General features: G+C 43.1%; 1 protein-coding gene across 2 annotated transcripts in view; it reads left to right on the top strand.

The window, feature by feature from the left end:
* The window catches only part of KDSR (3-ketodihydrosphingosine reductase), an 84,460-nt gene extending 61,216 nt beyond the window's left edge, over window positions 1-23,244 (top strand). For both annotated transcript variants that reach the window (XM_073630932.1, XM_073630930.1), the window contains exons 8-11: window positions 7,419-7,502; window positions 9,548-9,631; window positions 13,828-13,929; window positions 22,003-23,244. In XM_073630932.1, the coding sequence (XP_073487033.1) occupies window positions 7,419-7,502; window positions 9,548-9,631; window positions 13,828-13,929; window positions 22,003-22,122 (390 nt within the window). In that variant the 3' untranslated portion in view covers window positions 22,123-23,244. The remainder of the gene's footprint in view (window positions 1-7,418; window positions 7,503-9,547; window positions 9,632-13,827; window positions 13,930-22,002) is intronic.
* Window positions 23,245-24,178: the final 934 nt, after the last annotated feature.

Raw genomic sequence — 24,178 nt, 5'->3', positions numbered from 1 at the left:
CTCCCCCACCCCAGTAATGGAGGGCTCCGTGTGCCACGCTGCATGCTGGGAAGTGTAGTTTCCTGCACAGTCCCGCGCGATTCACAGCACAGATTCACAGCACAGATTCACGTCTTCCTCACGCAGACAGGAGGCACGGAGGGTGACATCGAGAGCGGAGGCTTCAGGCAACAGCCTGCTAACAAGTGAGGACCCCTGTCCATCCCACTGTCCCCCTGTCCATCCCACTGTCCCCCTGTCCATCCCACTGTCCCCCTGTCCGTCCCCCTGTCCATCCCACGGTCCCCCTGTCCATCCCACGGTCCCCCTGTCCATCCCACGGTCCCCCTGTCCATCCCACGGTCCCCCTGTCCATCCCACTGTCCCCCTGTCTGCCCCTCTGTCCCCCTGTTCATCCCCTATATATATTATTATTTATTCATTGTTTTATTCTTTTGCACTACAAAAAACATGTGTGCATAGGAATTTAGGAATTAGTTCATATTTTTTTTATACTATAGTGCGGCCCCCCAACAGTCTGAGGGACCGTGAACTGGCCCCCTGTCTAAAAAGTTTGAGGACCCCTGGTAATTGACTATGATATTGTGCCCTGCAATACAGGGCTATGCTGTATGGTAGAGCTGTAAACCTCAGAACTTGATGGAAAAAATATAGATATTTTGGCAGGTACTAATAGATGCATTTCATCTAAGTAGTAGGCTTTTTACCTAAAGTTAGACGTTTGATTACGTCAGTGTATGTTAGTTAAACATGAAAATAAAGTGTGTGTGTGTGTACTCACTGATATTAAATATTGAACACGTCGCCATTTTTCTCTGTAAATAGATTTCTAAAGGTGCTATTGACATGAAATTTTCATGTTGGTAACAACCCGTGCAATCCCATGTATACCAAGAAACCTAAACTAAGTTCAGAAATAACGTTATATGAAATGACAGTCTTGAACACGCTAACTGAAATTTATTTAATACTTCATACAAAATCCTTTTGTTGCTAATGACAGCTTCAAGACTCCTCCTCCTGTATGGAGAAACTAGTCACATGCATTGCTCAGGTGTAATTTTTGGCCCATTCTTCCACACAAACCGTCTTCACATCTTAGGTTCTGTGGGCCCCTTCTATGAACTCTGATCTTTTAGTTCTTTCCATAGATTTTCTATTGGATTCAAGTCAGGTGATTGGCTGGGCCATTCTTTTCTATTTTCTTTGAAAACCAATTTAGAGTTGCCTTGGCTTTGTGTTTGGAATCCTTTTCTTGCTGAAATGTCCACCCTCGTTTCATCTTCATCAGTCTGGTAGATGGCAGCAAATTTTTATCACAAATGTCTTGGTACATTTTTATCATTCATCCTTCAATGATACGACGTTTGCCAGTACCGTATTCTGAAAAACAGCCCCACATGATCCAAGCCTCAGTGTTGGTATGGGGTTCTTGGGGTGATGTGTAGTGCCATTTGGAAATTATTGTATGCTATTGCACGATTACCTTCACTTGCGCAAATATCGCACTTTTCAGCTCTTTTGGATAATGCAATTGAGTGCACTCATGTTTACCAAGTAAGGCACACGATAGTTGTTCTCACATGGGAAACTCCAGACAGTCCTCGGTTGTTATGGGAGCTCCGTTTTTATATATAGGACTTTGAACAGGGGTAACAAAAGAGGCTTGGTGACTATATAAAAGTTCAGCCAATCAAACGCAGGCATTCCTTTAAACCGTAGGTGCTATACAAGACTCAACCAATGAAAACGCGTGTATATTCAAAAAGATCAATAACTAGGAGTGTCTGATCATGTCCGTGCAGACTAGTGTGTACAATTTCCCACCCTTTGTATGTGAAAACTGTGCTTCTACAGTTTAACAAACCCACATGTAGTGAGATTGTCACCTAAGAAATTGTGAACCCTGTTCCGACCAAGCTCGCGCACACTCTGGCTTCTACCATTGGTGTGCGCCCTTATTCTACATTGTTCAGAGAACAATGCATAGCCGGATTATACTACCGTTTCTATGGACGCAAGGCTATTTGCAGGGACATGCTCATGGTCCTACGTGGTGATCGGACACACAGACATGATCGCACATCCCTCCGCAAAAGCGGATGGGTATCAAACCGATAATGTCTTTGCAGAGTGAACATATCCCCACCAATCGAAAAAGTCTGCGCATAACGAGGGGCCCTCGCTGGCGGACATATCTCCACAGGGCGAACACCTCTCTACATCCACAGGAAGCTTTTCACTACCAATGGTCCTTCACCGGTGCCAGTTCGCTCTCATGAGCGAGCCACAAGTAGAATTAACACTGGGAGACACGTTGACAATACATATTGAATACATCTTAATAAAATTTCTAAAACAACCTCCAAACATGGTGTGTATTATGGCAAAGAGTTCAATTTTGGTCTCATCTGATCCTACTATATTCTCCTGTATTTCACAGGCTTGTCTAAATGTTGTGCAGCAAACTTTAAACAAGCTTCAACATGCTTTTTCTTCAGCAATGAGTCTTGTGTGGTGAGTGTGCATACAGGCCATGGCGGTTGAGAGCATTACTTATTGTTTTAAAGAAAATAATAGTTGTACCTGGCAATTCCAGGTCTTTCTAAAGCTCTCCAAGTGGTCCTTGGCTCTGGAATAACTCTTCTGATTCTTTTCACTCAATTCATGTGAGGAGCACTTGGTCGTTGCCGGTTTTACGGTGAAATTATGTTCTTTCCACTTCTAGATTATGGCTCCAACAGTGCTCACTGGAACATTCAGAAGTTTAGCAATCCTTTATCCGTATTTTGTGACAATAAGGTTGTGAAAGTTTTGAGAGAGCTCTTTGCTTTTTTTTTTTTTTTTTTTTTTTATAATCCGTATTTTATTACAGAAAACACATAGCTATACATGTCTAACAATTTTTGATAAAATATAAATTCTGATCTCGCAGGGTCTCTTATATTGTACTAATTCAGTTAAATAGGTTGAACAGATGTACTTATCACAATAGGAGACTTATTTGGTCTCCTAAACAGTAACTGAGTGGCATGTACCTGTTGGGTTATTATGGGAGTGCAGGAATACTTGAGTCTAAAATTGTTGTGAAGACTTTAGGTATAGGTGATGTGTTGACCCGTCATGCCATGTAAGATATAGCCATGAGCAATGAGTCTAAAGGCTGGACATCTACCAAGGAGTTTGAGTGGATGGCTCTCCAGCATGCGATCAGGGCAGAGGGGGGGGCACTCTATGGTCTCCATCAAACCTCCCCCTGTCCCCCCACATGCCTGGTGAACCGGGTAGAAAATGACGTGTTTATCCAACGGGGATACTAGTGTCCCAATAACATCACTGGCCAGTTTCCTAAGTATTAAGGTTTGTAGGGTCTATGTTCATCACCAACAAATCACTTATTTTCCCAACCGGTAGTTAGATGGCCACAAAACAATCAACTTTAGGAGGATATATGAGTGAGATGAAAAGAAAAGGAAAATGGGGAGGGGGGGGGGGGGGGGATTGGGTCAGAGAGCGATCCAGGCGTACCTGTGTTCCCAAAGGAAGGTTGGTCTATGCCCACATTGAGTGCACCACACCAGTCCCATCTCCCTCTCATGTCCGAATTCTATTGTCAAGGCATACCAGGAGGCCAGGTCACTATCTTTTAGGATCTCATTGTTCTACGAGTTGCGAGAAAGGGGTCCGCCAACTCTAGTAGAGCAATATCTAAGCTGGAGGGAACCTGGTTGGTGTCGGAAACAAATTCATTCCAAAGTGCCCAGATCCTGGAGTACTTTTCTCGGGAACCCCGGCAGGTTGCTATACAGTCCTCAGCCTCTCTTACTGCATTTACCTTAGCAATCCACTGTTCTCGGGTAGGAGTACTGGATTTTTTTTCCAGTGAATTGGGAGTAGGCGCCTTGCTGCGTTTAGCAGGTGAGGTATCCGTTTTTTTATAATGGCGAAGTAAAGTTGGAGGCATATGCAGTAGAAAATGCTTTGGAGAGAAAGGAGCCTCTATCTCTGTTAGATTTTTTATTTGGTCTCGTATATCCTCCCAAAAGGGTTTGATTAAGGGGCATTCCCACCATCTGTGGATAAGTGTTCTCTGTGACCGCACCTCGCCAGCATTGTTCTGACACAGCTGGGTATATACGGGCTAAGTCCGCCGGCACACGGTACCAGCGAGACATTATCTTAAAGGTCTGTTTCTTGAGTTTGGGAGTCTATGGAGGATGAATGGGTAAGGTAAAACAAATGGTTCAGTTGTATTTCCATGAATCCTGCCCTAAGTCATTCTCCCACCTTCGAATATAGATGGGTTTAGTTTGAGGGGCGGCAGAACCTAGGAGTCGGTATAGTTCTGATACCATATGAGGGACAGGCTCCTCTCCAGTGAAGAGGCGTTCATATGGTGTGTGAAGTGGAGGGGATCCCTAATCGTGTGGCCATTTTTCCCCCGAAAAAAAGATGTAGCTGTCTGTATCTCTAGGGGTTGAGTCGTGAGCCCTTACATCCTACTAGTAAGTCTTTGTATCGCATTAATTTGCCGTGTCTCATGAATTTACCACAACTGGCGTTCCCATCATCAACCCATCTGCTCTCCCGGAGGGAACCTATGGTATCCACCTAGTGGCGCCAGCGGGGACATAGTGGGAGCCAAATTCAGCAAAGGATTAATTCTGTCCCAAACAGACAACACCTGTGTCGTCAGTGGGGAGGTCATCATAGATAGCCCCCTATATCCTCGGAGCAACCAAGGTGCATAAGCTAAGTTCCTGCCTGCCAGGATTTCTCTAGGGTGACCCAAAGTTTCGAGTGTGTGTGGAAACGCCAGTTTAGTATCTGCTGAAGGACTATGGCTCTGTAGTATCGTTTATGTCGGGGATACCCAGGCCTCCCTCCCGCTTTCGAGCGTTAAGTGTCTGTAAAGCTATTCTAGGTTTGCGTGCGTGTCAGATAACATGCTGGACAGATGATCAAAGAAGACTCTGGGAAGGGGGATCGGTAACATTTGCAAATAAAGTATCCTGGGGCAATACATTAATTTTTATAATGTTACACGGCCCAGCCACGTAAAGGCAGCCCGTGTCCAAAGCCAAGAGGTCTTCTTTGACCACCGTGGTCAATAGCTGGGGATAATTAGCCGCATATAGGTATCAAATCTGTGAGTTGCACGCCTAGATACTATAGGGATGAAGTGGTCCAGGCGAAGGGAAAAGCAGCTTTAAGGTTCGCGATCAAGTGGGGGGGGGGGGGGGGCAGACAAAATGGGGGGAGAATTTCAGATTTTGTGAAATTTAATTTTGAAGTTGGAAATTGACCCAAAAATCTTCAGTTCCTTCATTAGATTGGGCAATGATATTAGGGGGTTTGAGAGGTGGAACAAAACATCATCAGCATATGCCGAGAGTTTGTGTTCCATGTTTCCTACCTGAAGTCCCGTGATGTTCTGATTGGCTCTCACAGTGCGGAGTAGTGGCTCCAGCACTAGAGCGAACAACAGGGGCAATGCAATGCATTTGTATGTATGAATTGCATGAGTTGTTACTGACGTGGTGAAAATTTCATGTCGATGGCACCTTTTAGAAATAAATTTACCTAGAAAAAGGGTGACTAGTTCAATACTTACAGCGTGTAAAATATGTGTACCGGGCTCAAAATTTTCAAGTCCTGAGCTACTAGCCAGGCCTTAAGAGTTGCTTGCCATCAGTTGCCCCACCCAAACCCTACCATGCCCCTAATTCCGCCCCTAAACACGCCCTCTTAAAGATCTCATGAAACTACGCTGTTAAATGTTTTATGCAGAACTAAGTTACAAAAATAAATATGAACAACTTTATCAGTGCAGCCTCACCAGTGCCCATCAGTGCAGCTCCACCGGTGCACGGGGAGGAAGAGAGGAAGAGGAGTGCTGGCTGGGTCACACACAGCAGGGGATCTCCCGCTGTGACACAGCTTTGATTTGAATTGCCCGACAGCCGCTGTCATATGAAGTCCCAGTATTGGACCAGTGTGCTGTTTATCATAGGAGGCAGGACTTCGCATGCCAGCAGCCACCGGGGCAATTCAAATAAAAGCTGTGTCACAGCAGGAGATCCCTGCTCTGTGTGACCTGGCTGGCTCTCCTCTTGCTCCTCTCTTCCCCCGGTTCCTGGCCAATCGGTGGGAGACTGGCTCCCAGTCAACCCTGCCTGCCAAGGTTGGAAGCATTCCTCAGATTTTGGTCCATATTGACATGATCACATCAAGCAGTTACTACAGATTTGACGGCTGCACAATCATGATGCGAATCTCCCGTTTCACCACATCCCAAAGGTGCTCTATTGCAGTGGCTCTCAACCTCCAGTCCTGCCTTTGCCTTTGGGGAGTTATGCTTGTAACTGTTGGTGGCTTGCAATGCCTCATGGGATTTGTAGTTCCACAACAGCTGGAGGGCCACAGGTTGAGCACTCAAGGAGTACATTGAACTCATTGTCATGTTCAAGAAACCAGTTTGAGATTTGAGCTTTGTGACATGGTGCATTATCCTGCTGTAGTCCTAAAGGGGTGGACATGGTCATCAACAATGCTCAGGTAGGCCGAGGTGTTTAAACAATGCTCAAATCTTTACTAAGTGGCCCAACGTGTGCCAAGAAAATATCCCTGACCACCATCAGCCTGAACCATTGATACAAGGCAGGATGGATCCATGCTTTGTTTACACCAAATTCTGACCCTACCGTCTGAATGTCACAGCTGAAATCGAGACTCCTCAGACCAGGCAATGTTTTTCCACTCTTCTATTGTCCAATTTTTGGTTAGCCTGTGCGAATTGTAGCCTCAGTTTCCTGTTCTTAGCTGACAGGCGTGGCACCCGGTGTGGTCGTCTGCTGCTGTAGCCCATCTGCTTCAAGGTTTGAAGTGTTGTGCATTCAGAGATGGTATCCTACATACCTTGTTCGTAGCGAGTGTGGGGTTTTTTGTTTTTTTGGGTTACTGTTTCCTTTCTATCATCTCGAGCAAGTCTGCCTATTCTCAGACAGCAATAAGGCATTTTTATCCACACAACTGCTGCTCACTGGATATTTTCTCCTTTTTTGGACCATTCTCTGTAAACCCTAGAGATGGTTGTGCGTGAATATCCCAGTAGATCAGCAATTTTTGAAATACTCAGACTAATCCATCTGGCACCAACAACCACGCTACATTCAGTCACCTCCATCCCATTTCTTCCCCATTCTGATGCTTGGTTTGAACTTCAGGTCATCTTCACCATGTCTAGATGCCTAAATGTATTGAGTTGCTGCCATGTGATTGTCTGATTAGCAATTTGTGTTACCAACCAATTGAACAGGTGTACATAATAATAATAATAATAATGTGGCCTTTGGTGCGTATGTAGTAACACTTTGCATATAAGCTGCCATAATTGGTAATTCGATTTTTCTTTTCAGGTTAAGCCGTATAATGTTTATGTTACTGTTGCCTATCCTCCGGACACTGATACGCCTGGGTTTGCTGAAGAAAACAAATCAAAGGTAGTATTTGCATATATGTTTACTGTTCACTCTTATATCTAGGTTAAAGGTGGTGCTGCTGCTAGAAGCCATAGTGACACTGGCACTCTAGTGTTTGTACTGGAGAGAACCAGTAGGTAGGTGCCTAAATGACCTACATTCATTCCTAAAGAGAAGCGATCCGAATATATGATTTGCTAGCACACTTGCTTTCAAATAAATCGTACAGCTGAAAAGACAACACTATCTTTCTGCTCATTGTAACCTGGTTTCTTACCTTATCTTGTGTAAGGAGAAAGTAGAATTTATCCCCCCCTTTTTTTTTTTTTTTTTTTTTTCCCCCCAGTGAAAATCCTCAGTCATTAACTTTTATTTGTGCATATCTAAAATTGTGTACAAACGTTCGGCCACCTCCTGATTACATTTTTATGTCTGTTTTTAACTTCTACAACTTGGTAAAATTTAATGTGCAACTAAAATCCACAATTCTCGCATTCCCTCCAACAGCCCATAAATGTGCCCCGGCATCTTCTCCCTAGCTTCTTCTGAGCGCTGGGTCTTTGGCCATCTTGATTGGCCAGTGCGGGATGAATTGGCTCAGTTAGCTCATTAGCTCATCCTATGCATTAAGGTGAAAACACCTGGCAGTCACCTGCACATTGTTTGTTTGCAAAAAAGTTGTGCCTGTGAAGTCCAAACCATTTCAGAGCTTAAAAGATGTTTGGCTAAAGTTTTTGTCCTCACTTCTCTCGTGATTCACAGGCGCTAAAGCTGCCGTTAGTTGAAAGATATATTGTTGGGAATCCACCCAGCTGCATGATGGACAGCTGGTCAAAGCCAGCTCCGCCTGCCCCTCCCCAGAGCAGCATTTCAGTGATCACAGGAGGAGCAGAGAGTGGTGACTTGACAGTCGCCACTCTGCTCAGAGCTGACTGAGAACTCGGCAATCGGCAGTAATGTGATCACTCAGTTCTTAGGCTTGGCGCTGGCAAGGGACAGCTGCAGCATGGAGGCAAGTAAGATGATTTTTGTTTTTTGTGTGGGGTGTTTTTGTTTTTTTTAATTCACTGTATTGGTGTGAACTATCCCCATAGGATAATGTTGATTTTTGGCTGTCTGTGCTGTAAGAATATGTTGAAAAATGCATCCCATTGCATCTGGTATAAATGGGTCCTAAATCAGCGAAGTGATAAGTTAAACACTTGGGCTACTTTCACACTGAGGCATTTTTCAGGCGCTAGAGGGCTAAAAATAGTGCCTGAAAAACGCCTCCCTTGCCTCTCCAGTGATAAAGCCTGAGTGCTTTCACACTGAAGCGGTGCGCTTGCAGGACGGGGGGGAAAAAAAGTCCTGCAAGCATTATCTTTGGCGCATTGCGGGAGCGGTAAATGCATTGCTCCTAAAAGCCCCTGCCATTGAAATCAATAGCCAGCGCTGCCAAAGAGCTTCAGCAGCAGCACTTTTAACTAGGGGTGCTGAAATTAATCGTTGCATCGCGATTCAGGTGTCCCCGATGCGGCATCGATGCATAAGGACAGGAAAATCGCTGTCCGGTGACGTCATTATTACTAGCCCCGCCCCTCCCGGGAAAGCGCTCCGAACGTATTTTTAAAATTACTTTATTTTAATTAATGTTGTATTACAATGGATGCTGTGCCCCCGCTGTATGTGCTTTTTAAAAAACTATGTCACTTCATACCGAATTTCTCCGTAGTACGATCATGTGAGATTTCCAGCCCGTCCTGCCCCTCTCCGCTCTCCTCTTCCGTCTCCCGAGTCCTGACGTCAGCGGGGAATTCTCAGTCCCGCCCGCCTCTCCTGATACGATAACTATAGTCAGCGGGCGGGACTGAGAATTCCCTGCTGACGTCAGGACTCGGGAGAAGTTTTTACATGCCGTATGACAGACACAGCAAGCAGGTGTGAGGGAAGGGGAATCGAAATACATTAGATATGCATATCATTCTTTCTAAACCATATATTTATGCAAATAGAACCTCTTGTAACCACTACTTTCAAATGTTAATGACGAATGCTTATGTTCCATGTTTTTGTTTCATTTTAAGCCACTGGAAACCAGGTTAATTTCAGAGTCTTCAAGCCTTTGCCAACCCGATCAAGTTGCCAAAGTGATCGTAAGAGATGCTGTAGTAAGTATATAATAAGGCTTCTGTGCACTTTTACCTGTTAAATACATTTACTTCTGATCATGCATTGGGAACAGTTTATCCCGGTTTAGATTTTTTTACCCTTGTAAATGATAAAATAAAAACAAATGATGTCTGGGGAATGAGCACAACATCTACAGTGCCTTGCAAAAGTATTCACCCCCCCTTTGGCATTTTTCATGTTTTATTGCCTCACAACCTGGAATTAACATGGATTGTTTGAGGATTTGCATCATTTAATTTACAGAACATGCCCACAACTTTGAAGGTGTGGTGTGGGGTTTTTTTTTTTTTGTTTTTTTTTTTGTGAAGCAAACGACAAATGAGACTAGATAACAGAAAAAGTAAATGTGCAGAACTATTCATCCCCTTAAAGTCAATACTTTGTAGAGCCACCTTATGTGGGTATCACAGCTCCAAGTCGCTTTGGATAAGGCTCTCTGTGAACTTGCCACATCTTACCACTGGGATTTTTGCCCATTCCTCCTTGCAAAACTGCACCGGCTCCTTCACGTTGGATGGTTTGCGCTTGTGAACAGCAATCTTTAAGTCTGACCACAGATTTTCTATTGGATTGAGGTCTGGGCTTTGGCTAGGCCATTCCAACACATTTACATGTTTCCCCTTTTAAACCACTCAAGTGTTGCTTTAGCAGTGTGTTTGGAGTCATTGTCCTGCTGGAAGGTGAACCTCCGTCCTAGCCTCAAATCACACACAGTGGTACAAGTTTTGCTCAAAAATATCCCTTTATTTAGCACCATCCATCTTTCCCTCAACTCTGACCAGTTTCCCAGTCCCGACAGCCGAAATACATCCCCACAGCATGATGCTGCCACCACCATGTTTCACTGTGGGGATGTTGTTCTTTAGGGGATGTGATGTGTTGGATTTGCGCCAGACATAGCGTTTTCTTTGGCCAAAAAGTTCAATTTCAGTCTCATCAGACCAGAGCACCTTCCTCCATACATTTTGGGAGTCTCCCACATGCCTTTTTGCAAACTCAACACGTGCCATTTTGTTTTTTTGCAAAGTAATGGCTTTCTTCTGGCCACTCTGCCATAAAGCCCAACTCTATGGAGCATATGGCTTACAGTCTCTGCTGTGGAACTCTGCAGCTCCTCTAGGGTTACCTTAGGTCTCTGTGCTGCCTCTTTGATTAATGCCCTCCTTGCCCGGTCCGTGAGTTTTGGTGTGCGGATGTCGCTTGGCAGGTTTTCTGTTTGTGCCATGTTCTTTCTACTTTGTTATGATAGATTTGATGGTGCTCCTAGGGATCATCAAAGATTTGGATATTTTTTATAACCTAACCCTGACTTGTACTTCTCAACGTTGTCCCTTACTTGTTTGGAGAGTTCCTTGGTCTTCATTGCAGTGTTTGGTTAGTGGTGCCTCCTGCTTAGGTGTTGCAGCCGTTTTTTTAAATTTTTTTTTTTTTTTTTTTTTTTTTATGTTTTTTTTAGAAGGGTGTGGATATTGTTTTATAATAATTTAGAATAAGCAAATGGTAAGGCTTTGTAAACATGGTAAAAGTATAGTCTTTATGCTGGAGTTGCACAACCATATGCTATAAAGCCAAAAACATGTCCCAGACAATGTTTTGGATACATCCAATTATTTAACATGGCTGTTTTTTGGATGGCAGCATTTAATCTCAACTAATAAGATGCAGTATTCCCATTCCCCCCCCCCCCCCCCCAAATTCTTCATGTATAACAACCTATACCAGGGATATGCAATTAGCGGAGCTCCAGCTGCTGCAAAACTTTTGCGAGGCCATATTGCCTTTGTCTCTATTTTGAACACATGGGGAATTGGCAAAGCTTCCCGTGCCATTATATAATGGTGCAGGAAACTGGTGCAAGTGGCTTGCGCCACATTAACAAAGCACCATCTATGCTAGTTCTAATTCAGGCGCTTTTTCCGCACCTAATTAAAAAAAGGGATCCCTGCCAGATTAGAACTGGCATACAGCATGTGAACTATCTGCCGGTAACCTGGCAGACTGCCTCTCTGCCTGAGCAATGAACGCACTATTTTATTACGGATACGTGATGGTTTAAGTTTTTTGGGGTTGTATTCAAAATGTGCAGAGAGATCACACAAATATTTAAAAGTATAACATTTAATTAAGTAATGGCAGATAACAAATGTTAACAATATTAGAAAATTTATAGCAGGAATACCTAAGGATGCTGTTTCTGCCACGGGTTCCTTCATATATTATGGCGTGGCGCCGGATGACCGAATCGGACGCATGCATGATGGCAGCTCTGATACGAAATAATAATTCCAAGTTTTTGCTGAAGTATATACTGTATAGGACGCAAATGTAAAACGGTCAACCCACCCCCATTGGAGCAAAATGTCCTAAGGAAGATGACACATTCCTGACGGGAGGTTAGTGGGCTGGCTTGTCCATAGAGTCAGTTTAGAATGACATTCCTATAGCATGAAGTCATTAAAGGTAACTAGACTTTGGAGGCTTGCTTTTTTAGAGGCGATATTCTATTTTCCCATCACACGCTGCATGGGGAGAGCCTTTATATAGACAGGGAAAAAGCTCCTCTTCTCTCTCAGCTGACCTCTTGGCTGCTCCTCTAAGCATTTGGTGACATTATTTAAATTGTGGCAGAAATAAAAATGGTCATAAACCATTCACAAACTTTATGTGCCTTGAAATCTAAATGGTCTTTTTTTTTTGTGTGAGAATGTTTGTTTTTCTTTGGTTATTTGAGAATATTTTACTAAAAGATATTTAATGAATTGTACCCAATACCGAACGCAGTTATTTATTTATTTTTATCCCTGTGCATTTGAATTTTTTTTCTTTTTTTTTTTTTTGTTACGGTGTGCATGTTTGTATATATTATAACAGACATGGTAAGCTAGTATAAAACCTAAAATCTGCCTCCCTGGAAGGCTGCACAAAAAAACTGGATCAATGCTGTTAGCGATAGACCTCTATGCTGGTTTTATGATCGCTTGAAACATGAACAAAATATTATTCTAACCCCAAAGGCAGGAGACTGGTTGGTGGTTTTGCTATTTTTAGATCTTTTGTTACTTTACACTTTTTATTGCCCGTTAAGAGAGAGAGAGAGAGAGAGAGACTCTTTTTAAATATTACATATTTACCGGCTCCTGCCTCCGCTCTCCATCCTGACAGATCTGGGATGAGGGGGTTCAGGGGAGCCGGAGGAGGACATGGGACAGTTTGGGGTGATCGGTGCAGTGGTGGGGGCAGTTCTAAGCACCAGTCTCCTTGTATAGCTTTCCAATAAAGCACTTGACAGCTGTGGGAGGGAGAGGAGGAGAAGCGGCTGTCAGCTGCTTTAGTGAAAGCCACACCGGGAGATTGGTGCTTGTAACTCCCTTCACCGCCGTACCGATCGTCTGTGAGGCTGCTCGGACCCCCCCCCCCCCCCGCTATGATGAGGATGCCGGGCCTGGTACAACAGGGTCAGTTGTACTGGCCTATCAGCGGCCCTACTGGGAGGTATCGGATTATTCATCAGAGCATTTGCACAAGTACTAGAGGAACAAATAGCACAGTAGAGTTGTTTAAAATGTTACCTAAAATAAAAGCAACCGATTGAATGTTAGAACATGAGTGGTGTGGCGATAAATCCAGAAATATATATAATAGCTCTGTGATCAATATGGAACAACAAAAAATGCTTCAACTATATGGACTCTCAATAACATAAAAGATTGCCATACATATGTGAAAATATAAAACCTATATAAAATATATAATGTATCCAACAATATTGCTCAGTATAAACTTAGCTTTTCGCCTTCGAGGGTCATAGAGAGAGAGCCGGGGACCATCTGGTCCACGGCCAACTCTATAGTAAACCACTGGGGGATTCAGTCTATGGCATTCGCACGGGCCAGCCAGGAGAAGCATCGGAGGGTGGCAGGGGGGTGTCACCTTACGCCACCTGTAAAAGCAATAAAGAGGGTAAACAAGGAATCGCCTGCTGCTCACATCGGCTGATGCCTGCTGCTGGCATCATTCAGATAACACCACGTAAAGTTCAGGACATTATAACGTCCTCCTCAAGGCAGTGTCATGATGTTTCAAATGTTGCTGCTCCAATTTCAGTCATTTTGTATTGTAAATGTCATATTCTGCTATTAAATGTTTGTTTTTTATTCTTTCTACCTAATTGCAGCACGGTAATTTCAACAGTTCTGTTGGCTCTGATGGCTATATGCTGTCTTCTTTAACATGTGGAATGTCACCTGTCACGACCATCACAGAAGGGCTCCAGCAGGTAACATTTGAAATTTGTTAGTTGATTCAGACAGAAATGGTACCAGGATGTGCCCTCAATTACACATTGGCAACTATCCTTTTTTCAAGACCTTGATTAAAATTTTACATACTGGAAACTGAAAGGAATTTTCATCCTGCAATTAGGAGCAATGCCATATTCTTTGCTGTTTTTATTATTTAACTCTAGTTCTGCATGGCTGGAACATATAATAAACCATCTTTCCAGCCTTTCAAGCTTTCCGGCAATTGATATATGCAAAAAAGTTTCAAACCGTTTTATAAAAAATGTAGTACTTTTTTTTTTGGGGGGGGGGCTGCTACAAATATATAGTACTGTGCAGAAGTTTTAGGCAAGTGTAAAGAATGCTGTAAAGTAAGAGTGCTTTCATAAATATATAAATACACACATATATATGTATGTGTGTGTGTGTGTGTGTGTTTTTATCAATATGCAAAGTGAGTGAACAGAAGAAAAATGTAAATCAAATCAATATTTGGTGTGACTACCCTTCTGGCTTCAAACCAGCATCAATTCTTACACTTGCACCCTTTGTACATTGGCACACAGTTCAGGATTTTTTAGGATTAGAGTCAGGTGTATGATTAATCAGTTATACCAAGGAGGTGCTAATCATCATCAATTTCATATGTACTGTAGGTTGAAATGGTCATTAACTGAAACAGCTCTGTAATGAGACGTAAAACTGGGTGAGAAACAGACACTCTGCTACTAAGGTGATGTGAAAGACCATTTCATGTCACAAGTCCTACACAATAGCAAGACTGAGCACCGCAACACACAAGGTAGATATACTGCATTAGCAAGGTCTCTTCCAGGCAAAAATTTCAAAGCAGATCGGGGGTTTCAAGATGTGCTGTTCAAGCTGTTTTGAAGAAGCACAAAGAAACAGGTAACATTAAGGACTGTAGGTGCGGTGGTTGGCCAAGGAAACAGCAGATGAAGACACCTCATGCTTGCTTCCCTTCCACATCAGAAGATGTCCAGCAGTGCCATCAGTACAGAACTGGTAAAACCAGTAAGACCCAGATACAACCATCTACAGTCTGGTGATATCTGGCCAGAAGTGGCCTTAATGGAAGAATTGTGGTCAAAATGCCATACCTCCCAATGTGGAAACAAGGCTCACTGACTCAACTATGCACAAAAAAAAAATGGGGTGCTCAAAATGGCAGCAGGTGCTCTGGACTGAGTCAAAATGTGAGATATTTGGCTGTAGCAGGAAGTAGTTTGTTTTCCAAAGGGTCAGAGCAGTACAGTGAGTGTTGGCAGGCAACGGTGAAGCATGGTGAAGGTCCTTGCAAGTTTGGGGGGCTGCATTTCTTCAAATGATGGTGATTTGGTGAAGGTCAATGGTGTCCTCAATGCTAAGAAATATAGAGAAATGCTTAGCCATCATCAGGGAGGTGTGTAATTGGCCCCAAATTTATTCTGCAGCAGGACAATGACCCCAAACATGCAGCCAGTGCCATTTAAGAACTGACAACGACCTTCTCAATCCCCTACAGTCCAGCATTGTATCACAAACTTCCTAAGCAACATATCCTTATTGATGTCACACCACTTCCTCAAACTCAATCTTTCCTAAACTGGGCTTGTAATATTTCCTCTTCCCGGATCCCCTCCCCACAACTTTACCATTGAGATCAACAGCACAACCATTGGGACCCTCCACACATGCCAGGGTGCTAGGTGTAATCCTAGACCCTGACCTTTCCTTCCACCTCCACTTCCAATCACTGGCTAAGAGGGTAAAAAAAGGGGGAGGGGTATGCCTATATATCAAGAATAATGTACAAGTGAATGTGAGAGATGACATCACTAAGGGGGCTAGGGAGGAGGTGGAATCCTTATGGTTAGAGCTCCAAAGGGATGAAGCTAAGTGGAAAATATTACTGGGAGTATGCTATAGGCCCTCTAACCTGAGGGAGGAGATGGATCTCCTATCACAAGTTGGATTAGCAGCAAGGATGGGAAGTGTTCTAATGGGGGATTTTAATTATCCAGACATGGACTGAGTGGAGGGAACCACGTATTCATCTAAGGCTCGCCAGTTCCTAAATGTCTTGCAGGACAATTTCATGGTTCAGATGGTAGACGCACCAACTAGAAATAAAGCGTTACTGGATCTACAGGTCAGTTTGCTTCAGTATAAATCGCACAAATAGGAAACATAAGGGCAATACAAAGACACTGAAATTCAAGAGCCAACTTCCCTAAACTATGAACCTTGTTAAAAGGCATGAATTGAGATAAAATCTTAGGAACAAAGAACACGGAGGAGAGATAGGTTTGCTTTAAGAGCATATTAAATAAGGGCATTAGCCAATGCATTCCATTGGGTAACAAATTTAAAAAAGCAAACAAGTCCTGGATGGCTTAAATCCAATGTAAAAATGCATATAAAAACAAAGAAGTCCTTCAAAAAATACCTGGTTGAGGGATCATCATCATCAGCATTCAGACTTTATAAAGAATGCAACAAGAAATGTAAGGGTGCACTTAGGGTGGCTAAGCTAGAACATGAGAGACGCATAGCAGAGGAGAGCGAAAAAAAATCCCAAGAAATTCTTTAAGTATGTGAACGGTAAAAAAGGAGGACAGACCATATTGGCCCCATAAAGAATGAGGAAGGACATCTGGTTACAAAGGATGGGGAGATGGCAGAGGTATTGAATTTATTCTTCTCCTCAGTCTTCATGAGGGAATCGGGGGGGGGGGGGGTAAACTGCAGTGTTTATCCTTATGACACATCACAGGAAGCACCTCCCTGGTTAACAGAGGACAGAATTAAAATTAGACTTGGGGAAACTTAACATTGATAAATCACCAGGACCAGATGGCTTGCATCCAAGGGTACTTGGGGAACTCAGTCAAGTAATTGCCAGACCATTGTTCCTAATTTTTACTGACTGTTTACTGACTGGAATGGTACCAGGTGATTGGAGAAAAGCCAATGTAGTACCAATATTTAAAAAGGGCCCAAAATACATCCTGGGGAATTAGACCGTTTAGCCTAACATCAATAGTATGCAAGCTCTTTGAGGGGGTGATAAGGGACTATATACAAGATTTTAGTAATGAGAACAGTATTAGCAGTAATCAGCATGGATTCATGAAGAATTGTTCTAGCCACACCAATCTATTAACCTTCTATGAGGAGGGGAGTTGCCATCTAGATAAAGGAAGGCCCGTAGACATGATGTATCTGGCATTTGCAAAGGCATTTGACACTGTGCCCCCCCCCCCCCCCCCCCCCCATAAACTTTTACTGTACAAAATTAGGTCCGTTGGCATGGACCATAGGGTGAGTACATGGATTGAAAACTGGTTACAAGGGCGAGTTCAGAGGGAGGTGATAAATGGGGAATACGCGGAATGGTCAGGGGTGGGTAGTGGGGTCCCCCAGAGTTCTGTGCTGGGACCAATTCTATTTATTTTGTTCATAAACGACCTGGAGGATGGGGTGAATAGTTCAATCTCTGTATTTGCAGACGATGCTAAGCTAAGCAGAGCAATAACATCTCCGCAGGATGTGGAAACCTTGCAAAAAGATCTGAACAAATTTAATCAGGTAGGCAACTACATTGCATATTTTTGCCATCTATACACTGGGGGGAGAACCTCTGGGGGAATCTAGGATGGAAAAGGACCTGGCGGTCCTAGTAGATAGACTCGGCAATGGCATGCAGTCCCAAGCTGCTGCTAACAAAGCAAACAGAATATTGGCATGCATTAAAGGGATCAACCCCAGAGATAAAACAATTCTCCTGCTCTACAAGACTCTGGTCTGGCTGCACCTGGAGTATCCTGTCCAGTTCTGGGCACCAGTCCTCAGGAAGGATGTACTGGAAATGGAGCAAGTACAAAGAAGGGCAACTAATAAAGGGTCTGGAAGATATTAGTTATGGGAAAAGGTTGCGAGCACTGAACTTATTCTCTCTGGAGAAGAGACGCTTAAGGGGATATTTTCAATTTATAAATACCGTACTGGTGACCCCACAATAGGTATAAAACTTTTTTGCAAAATGGAATTTAACAAGACACGTCACTCATTAAAATTAGAAGAAAAGAGGTTTAACCTTAACCACTTCCCGCCCGGCCCATAGATGATTCAGTTATCCTGACTGGGCGCCATATGACGTCCAGCAGGATAAAATGCCATCGTGCGCCCACGGGGGCGCGCATCGCGTGGATCGGTGTGTCAGGCCGGCGGAGGGTCTTTTACCACGTGATCAGCCGTGTCCAATCACGATGTCAATAGGAAGAGCCGTTGATCAGCTTTTCCTCACTCGCATCTGGCAGACGCAAGTAGAGGAGAGCTGATTGGCGGCTCTCCTGACGGGGGGTCTGCGCAGCCCCCCCCTCAGATGACCACACTGGACCACCAGGGATCGTCACTAGGGAAGGGGGCAACATGTGGATGGCCGGGTATGCACCCCATTGCCATCCACATGTGCCCAGTCAGTGCCCACAAATGGGCACTAATTGGCACCATTATATTGCAGTGATGCCCATCAGTGCCACCAATCAGTGTCAGTGCCACCCATCAGTGTCCATCAGTGCCACCCATAAGTGCCTATCAGGGGCACCTGTCAGTGCTGCCGTATCAGTGCCCGTTAGTGCAGCCATATCAGTGCCTGTCATTGAAGAAGAAAACTTACTTATTTACAAAAATTTAACAGAAACAAAAACTTTTTTTTTTTTTTTCAAAAATTTTCGGTCTTTTTTTATTTGTTGCGCAAAAAATATAAACCGCAGAGGTGATCAAATACCACCAAAAGAAAGCTCTATTTGTGGGAACAAAATGATTAAAAAATTGAGTACAGTGTAGCATGACCTTGCAATTGTCATTCAAATTGCGACAGCGCTGAAAGCTGAAAATTGGCCTGGGCGGGAAGGTGTCTAAGTGCCTGGTATTGAAGTGGTTTAAACAACGTAGAGGGTTCTTTACTGTAAGAGCGGCAAAGATGTGGAATTCCCTTACACAGGCAGTGGTCAAAAAACAGTTAAAAAAAACTATTAGATAAGCACCTGAACGACTGCAACATACAGGGATATACATGGTAATACTGATGTAGCAGTACCCCCATAGGGGCTGCTGAGTTGGTTGTAGCAATTTGCCAAATCACCCTGCTTCTGATCTCCCATCACCAAGTATAAGACGCCAAACAGTCAGTAACTGAATTTTCTTGCTTTTGTTCGCGGGGTAAATTGGGTTATCAATGAGGAATATATGAGATGCCCCAATGAATTTCACTCTATAAGGGTATCATCCGTGGCCTTTATAACTGCACTTTCCCCGTGTAATCCCCTCTTTACTACTTGTGCAGTTCGGACTAGCCGACTATAAATTTCCCCACACGGTGCTTCCAAGTTTAGCAGAAGGGATCACTCTGAATAATTCCTCTGTTTGACTGACGTGACTTCTCTGGTTATCAATTCTAGAGTCAAAAGGCCTGCACCGCCTATCTTCCATGACTCTATTACCAAACAACCTCTCAGTCTTTGGAAGTTACTCTTAGAACGATTGCTGATTATGCTGTGTTCCGTAGCCACACAGCATGCTACTCTACTCACTCCTGCTCTGGCTTCTTTACGTTGCACTGACCTTTTCCTCTTGATCAAAGTTCTGTGTTCCCCAGTCACAGAATGTCGATCCTCCAGTCTACTTCCTCCGCACACACGGCACATCCCCTGCATGGGGATGTCCAGCACGATCCCCAGCGCTGTCTTCCCTGTACTCCAGGCTTTCAACCTGGGCCTCCCTTGAGAAGTTTCTGGCGACTCTCCTCCTCCAGGGCCCCAGCCCCTCAGCCACCTGGAACTCCAGGCCCCGGACTCCTCTTCTCTTCCCCCTGGGCTCGAACCCCCCGGAGGCATGTGACCCCATCTTATGAGAGACCCACCCCCTGCCAATTCAAGTTAATGATTGGTCAGAGCTTTTACTTGAGCTGCCTGCCACTCAGGTCTCAGGTCCAACCTCCCTTGCAGAAAAATCCTTCTGCAAGCAGAGGAGGTATCCATGAGCCCAAGTGTAGGTGGCCACATCCCCACTATACTCACACTCCCAGATCAAAACAACCAGGCCTTGAAAAGAAACACAGCCGTGGCTAAATTTACCTGTACCTCAGCCCTACACTATAAAACACTAATATAGCACCTACCTGGAAGTAGAGGGCGTTACCCTGACATATAATCACACACATAGGTTGGACTGTCTTTTCAACCTCACCTACTATGTAACTAATGTAATCTTGCTGCCTTAACCTCTGCAACATTTCCATAACTTGCCCCTTCCTAATGACCCCACAAAACAACTTATCCACTTGATTATTTCCTGCCTTTTACTACTGCAACTCTTTGCTCACTGGCCTACCTTTACACAGGCTAGTCCCCCTTGAGCCTATTATGAACGCTGCTAGACTAATACACCTTACTAACCGATCCGTGACTACTGCCTCTCCCTCTTCAGAGCCTCTCCCTGCCCCAGTATGTCCAGTCTGCTCCTACCCTGTTCCTACCCTGTCTGCCTTTAGGCAATCCTTGAAAACTCACTTATTCAGGGAAGCCTACCCCACCTCCACCTAAGAACTGTACTTGAGTCGCCTCTATCGGAGCATCCCCTGCAGCCATTACCTTTTTGTACCACCTCCCCCTCCCCTTTTAGATTGTAAGGTCCATGAGCAGGGCCCTCCTACTCCTTCTGTATTGTAATTGCACTGTCCCCCTTTAAATTTTAAAACTCTGCATAAACTGTTGGCGCTACATAAATCCATGATGATTATGATCATCTTTAAGGTAAAGGGAACAAGGAGTCCTGGAAGTGAGTGTTTGACCCCTACAGAGCCCTGATCTCAACATCATTGTGTCAGTCTGGGATTCAATGAAGAGACCGAAGAATTTGAGGCAGCCTACATCCACAGAAGATTTGTGATTAGTTTTCCAAGATGTTTGGAACAATCTACCTGCAGAATGCCTTCAAACTGTGTTCAGGTATACCTAGAAGAATTGATGCTGTTTTGAAGGCAAAGGGTGGTCACACCAAATGTTGAGTTGGATTTCTCTTCTGTTTATTGACTTTCCATTTTGTTAATTGACAAAATATACTATTGACACATCTTTCTGAAAGCATTCCTATTTTACAGCATTTTTTTTCACACTTTCCTAAAACTTTTGCATAGCAGTGTATATTTTTTACCTGTGTGCTCCTCCACAGCAAGGGGCGCTCAGTACCCTGATAAATTGTTCAGATCCATTGTGTGTGTGTGTGTGTGTGTGTGTGTGTGTGTGTGTGTGTGTCCCCCCCCCTCTTTTCTACAAATGAAATGGGTAGTTCAATGTTTCCACCACTTGGCTGCATCTTCCATGATAAATCTGGGTGCCTATCCAAGAAATCTTTTTTTAAGCCTCATGCATCGCTTAGCTCACTGTTGCTTATGTGCATGTTCTGCCTAATTTTTGTTGCTAATATCCTGCAGCTAGGAGCATAAAGAGGTGCGATTTAAAGGAGGAAAGGAAGTCCATAAGGAGACTGATGCAATGTCAGTAAAAGGTGCTTCATCACTGAACAGTAAAAGCACATTATTTGACAGGAGAATTGCAGTCAGTGGAACTTGACCATTAAATCGGAGACCACAGTGCCCCATTAGTGAAGTGAAAATAAGGGGACTTCTTTGAAAAACAGCAGTATGACCTCATGCTTGTGCTTTACCTATATACCCTGTTCTGCACCAGCATTTGAATGAAAGTTTTGTGTGTAAAAAAAAAAAAAAAAAATTCTGGTATGAGAACTTTGGTAATGTGACCTGTCTGGTGATTTGCATCACACAGCTCTCTGCTTCTCTTAAACAGGGAGAATACCATGGGGCTGCACCGCGTCATGGATGGGTCACCATGTAATGAAGAGCAAATATCAATTTCTGCTCTACTTTATAAATAAGCCCCCACATCTTGTGATGTCTCCCCTTGGGATAGATTTTTTTTTTTTTTTTTTTTGTGTAATCCTTTGAAATGAATTGCAGTTTTTAATCTAACCGGTTTCCATTCTAGGTTGTCACAATGGGACTGTTTCGTACAATTGCATTGTTCTACCTTGGCAGTTTTGACAGCATTGTCCGTCGCTGCATGATGCAGAAGCAGACCTGTGAGCAAGCCAATAAAACAGACTGAACCTTGGACATGCCAAGAACTTAATTCAAATGCTTGCTGCTAGAAAGCATATGACCTGAAGATAATCACACCATCTGACTAGTTTATATTGTTCCCAACATGGAACTACATGTCTAAATGAATAGGAAAGAGTATCTTATATATGCTGAGCACCAGCATGGTACTATGCAAATTGTGTTGAGAGGTTTATACTTCAGGTTGTTTTGTTTTTTTTTTTTTTTTGTTTTTTTGTTTTTTATGTAAAGAAGTTTAAGTATTGCCTGAAATATTTTCTGTTGTGCACTTTGCTTTGTTCCTGATCACCTTATATTCTATTCTACTCCTCCTGCCTTCTTTTTTTTTTTTTTGTGCTTTTTGCTGATTAATTATCCATTTCCACCTGATGTGAATGGAAGTCATAAGCTACAGTTATCAGCATTTTTGCAATCTGATACTGAGCAATAATTAAAACTGATGTTTATTCAGAGTAAACTGTATTTCAAAATGTTAAAACTGTACTATGGGCAGATATAAGACACAAAGTAATGCAGCTCTGTATTCATTGACAAATCCTCAAATGTATTATTTTTGTTGTGCAAGTACCTGAATTTGACTTGGCAACAGCCACTTGTAGTCTACTGTACAGCAGAGCTCAAATTGTGAAAGGGGGAAGCAGCAAATGGAGCAAATCCGTTGTACTACAGTGCAAGGAGCATGCTAAAAGAAGACTGATGACGAGAGGAGCTCATTGGTCTGCTGCTTCTCCTTTTTTCAGTGTCTAGTCACAGGGTGGGGGAAAATTGGGTCTCCTGCCTGCCAGATAGGATTTTGTGGTATGGAAAAGCTGTGAATCTCAAGACTGGATATAAACACAAATTCTTTGTCGGCTATGATATATCTATTTCATCTGTGTATTTATCCGTATCGGCCTGGATTTCAGGTTTAAGATGCAGCACTTTCTCTGTTATGTGAGTCCAGTTAGAGCAGAAGTGACCAGAAACTTAATAATGTTGGCCAGTTTGCACCTGGAATGCCATTCTATATTTATTGCGAGATACAGAATTTCCTTCACTAAATGTAATTAGACCAGTTAACTGCAAAGATCTAAATATATTTGCTGGCTAACAGTTATTGGAACTGTAATTTGTCCAGTGCCTACTTCTCTCCTTGGTATATCTTCTCTCCTTGTTATGTCTTGATGACATTGTATTAGAGGATTTTGTTGAAGGCCAAAGACATTTCCAAAACCTCACTTTTACTGTCAACCTGTAAATAGCTTGCAGTGTTGTATAATTTGCTTGCTTTTTGCACTTATAGGGGGATGTCAGACTGTTTAACACAATGTTGGTGCCTTTGTTGGGAATGATTAGAACCGAAAATGTTAGAACACCATAGCAAGTACTGAGCCCAAAGTACTTATCCTAAACTTTTTTTTTTTTTTTTTTTTTTTAATGTAAACATTACTGCTCGTGTGCTTTTGATGTCTATTTATGAATAGTCACCAATGGCCATGTACTTACAGGGTACTCATACAATATGTACTGAATAATTGCTGTATTTATTCAGGTAAAATATGTCCTTGTTGAATATCCAAAGCAACAACTCAAGGGAAAAATTCCCGGGTGTGTATAATCAACATCAGTTTTCTAAAAGTTTATTTTAGTAACCTAAAACTTGATACAAGTATGTGTGGTTGTTTTTTTTTGTTTGTTTGTTTTTCTGGACACAATGATCTGTATTCTATACTTTGTATAGCTGTTTGTACATTGCTGTTTCTATAGCACTACTATTGTTCTCACCAGAATGGAATGTGCCTTTTTCTTTGTAACTGTGAAAATATTATTGGTCCATGTGAGGCAGAGTGTTAGGGAACAAAAGCTCTGTGTCTAGTATAGAACATATTTCAGGGAAATCGCAGCGCTATTGTTTTCCTCCAACTAGCCAAATGCTATAACTTGCTTTTATATAGATAACAGACATATGAAATCTGCAGCCTATAGTTAAACTGGTTAAAAAACACTGCCACTAGTGGAAGCACTACCATACCATTCTTCTAGATCCACCCAGGCCAGTGCTG

Source organism: Aquarana catesbeiana, linkage group LG05, assembly GCF_042186555.1.
Source record: "Aquarana catesbeiana isolate 2022-GZ linkage group LG05, ASM4218655v1, whole genome shotgun sequence".
NCBI classification, from domain to species: Eukaryota; Metazoa; Chordata; class Amphibia; order Anura; family Ranidae; genus Aquarana; species Aquarana catesbeiana.
Note: the sequence above shows the minus strand (reverse complement) of the source record. Positions and strands in the feature narration are given on the sequence as shown.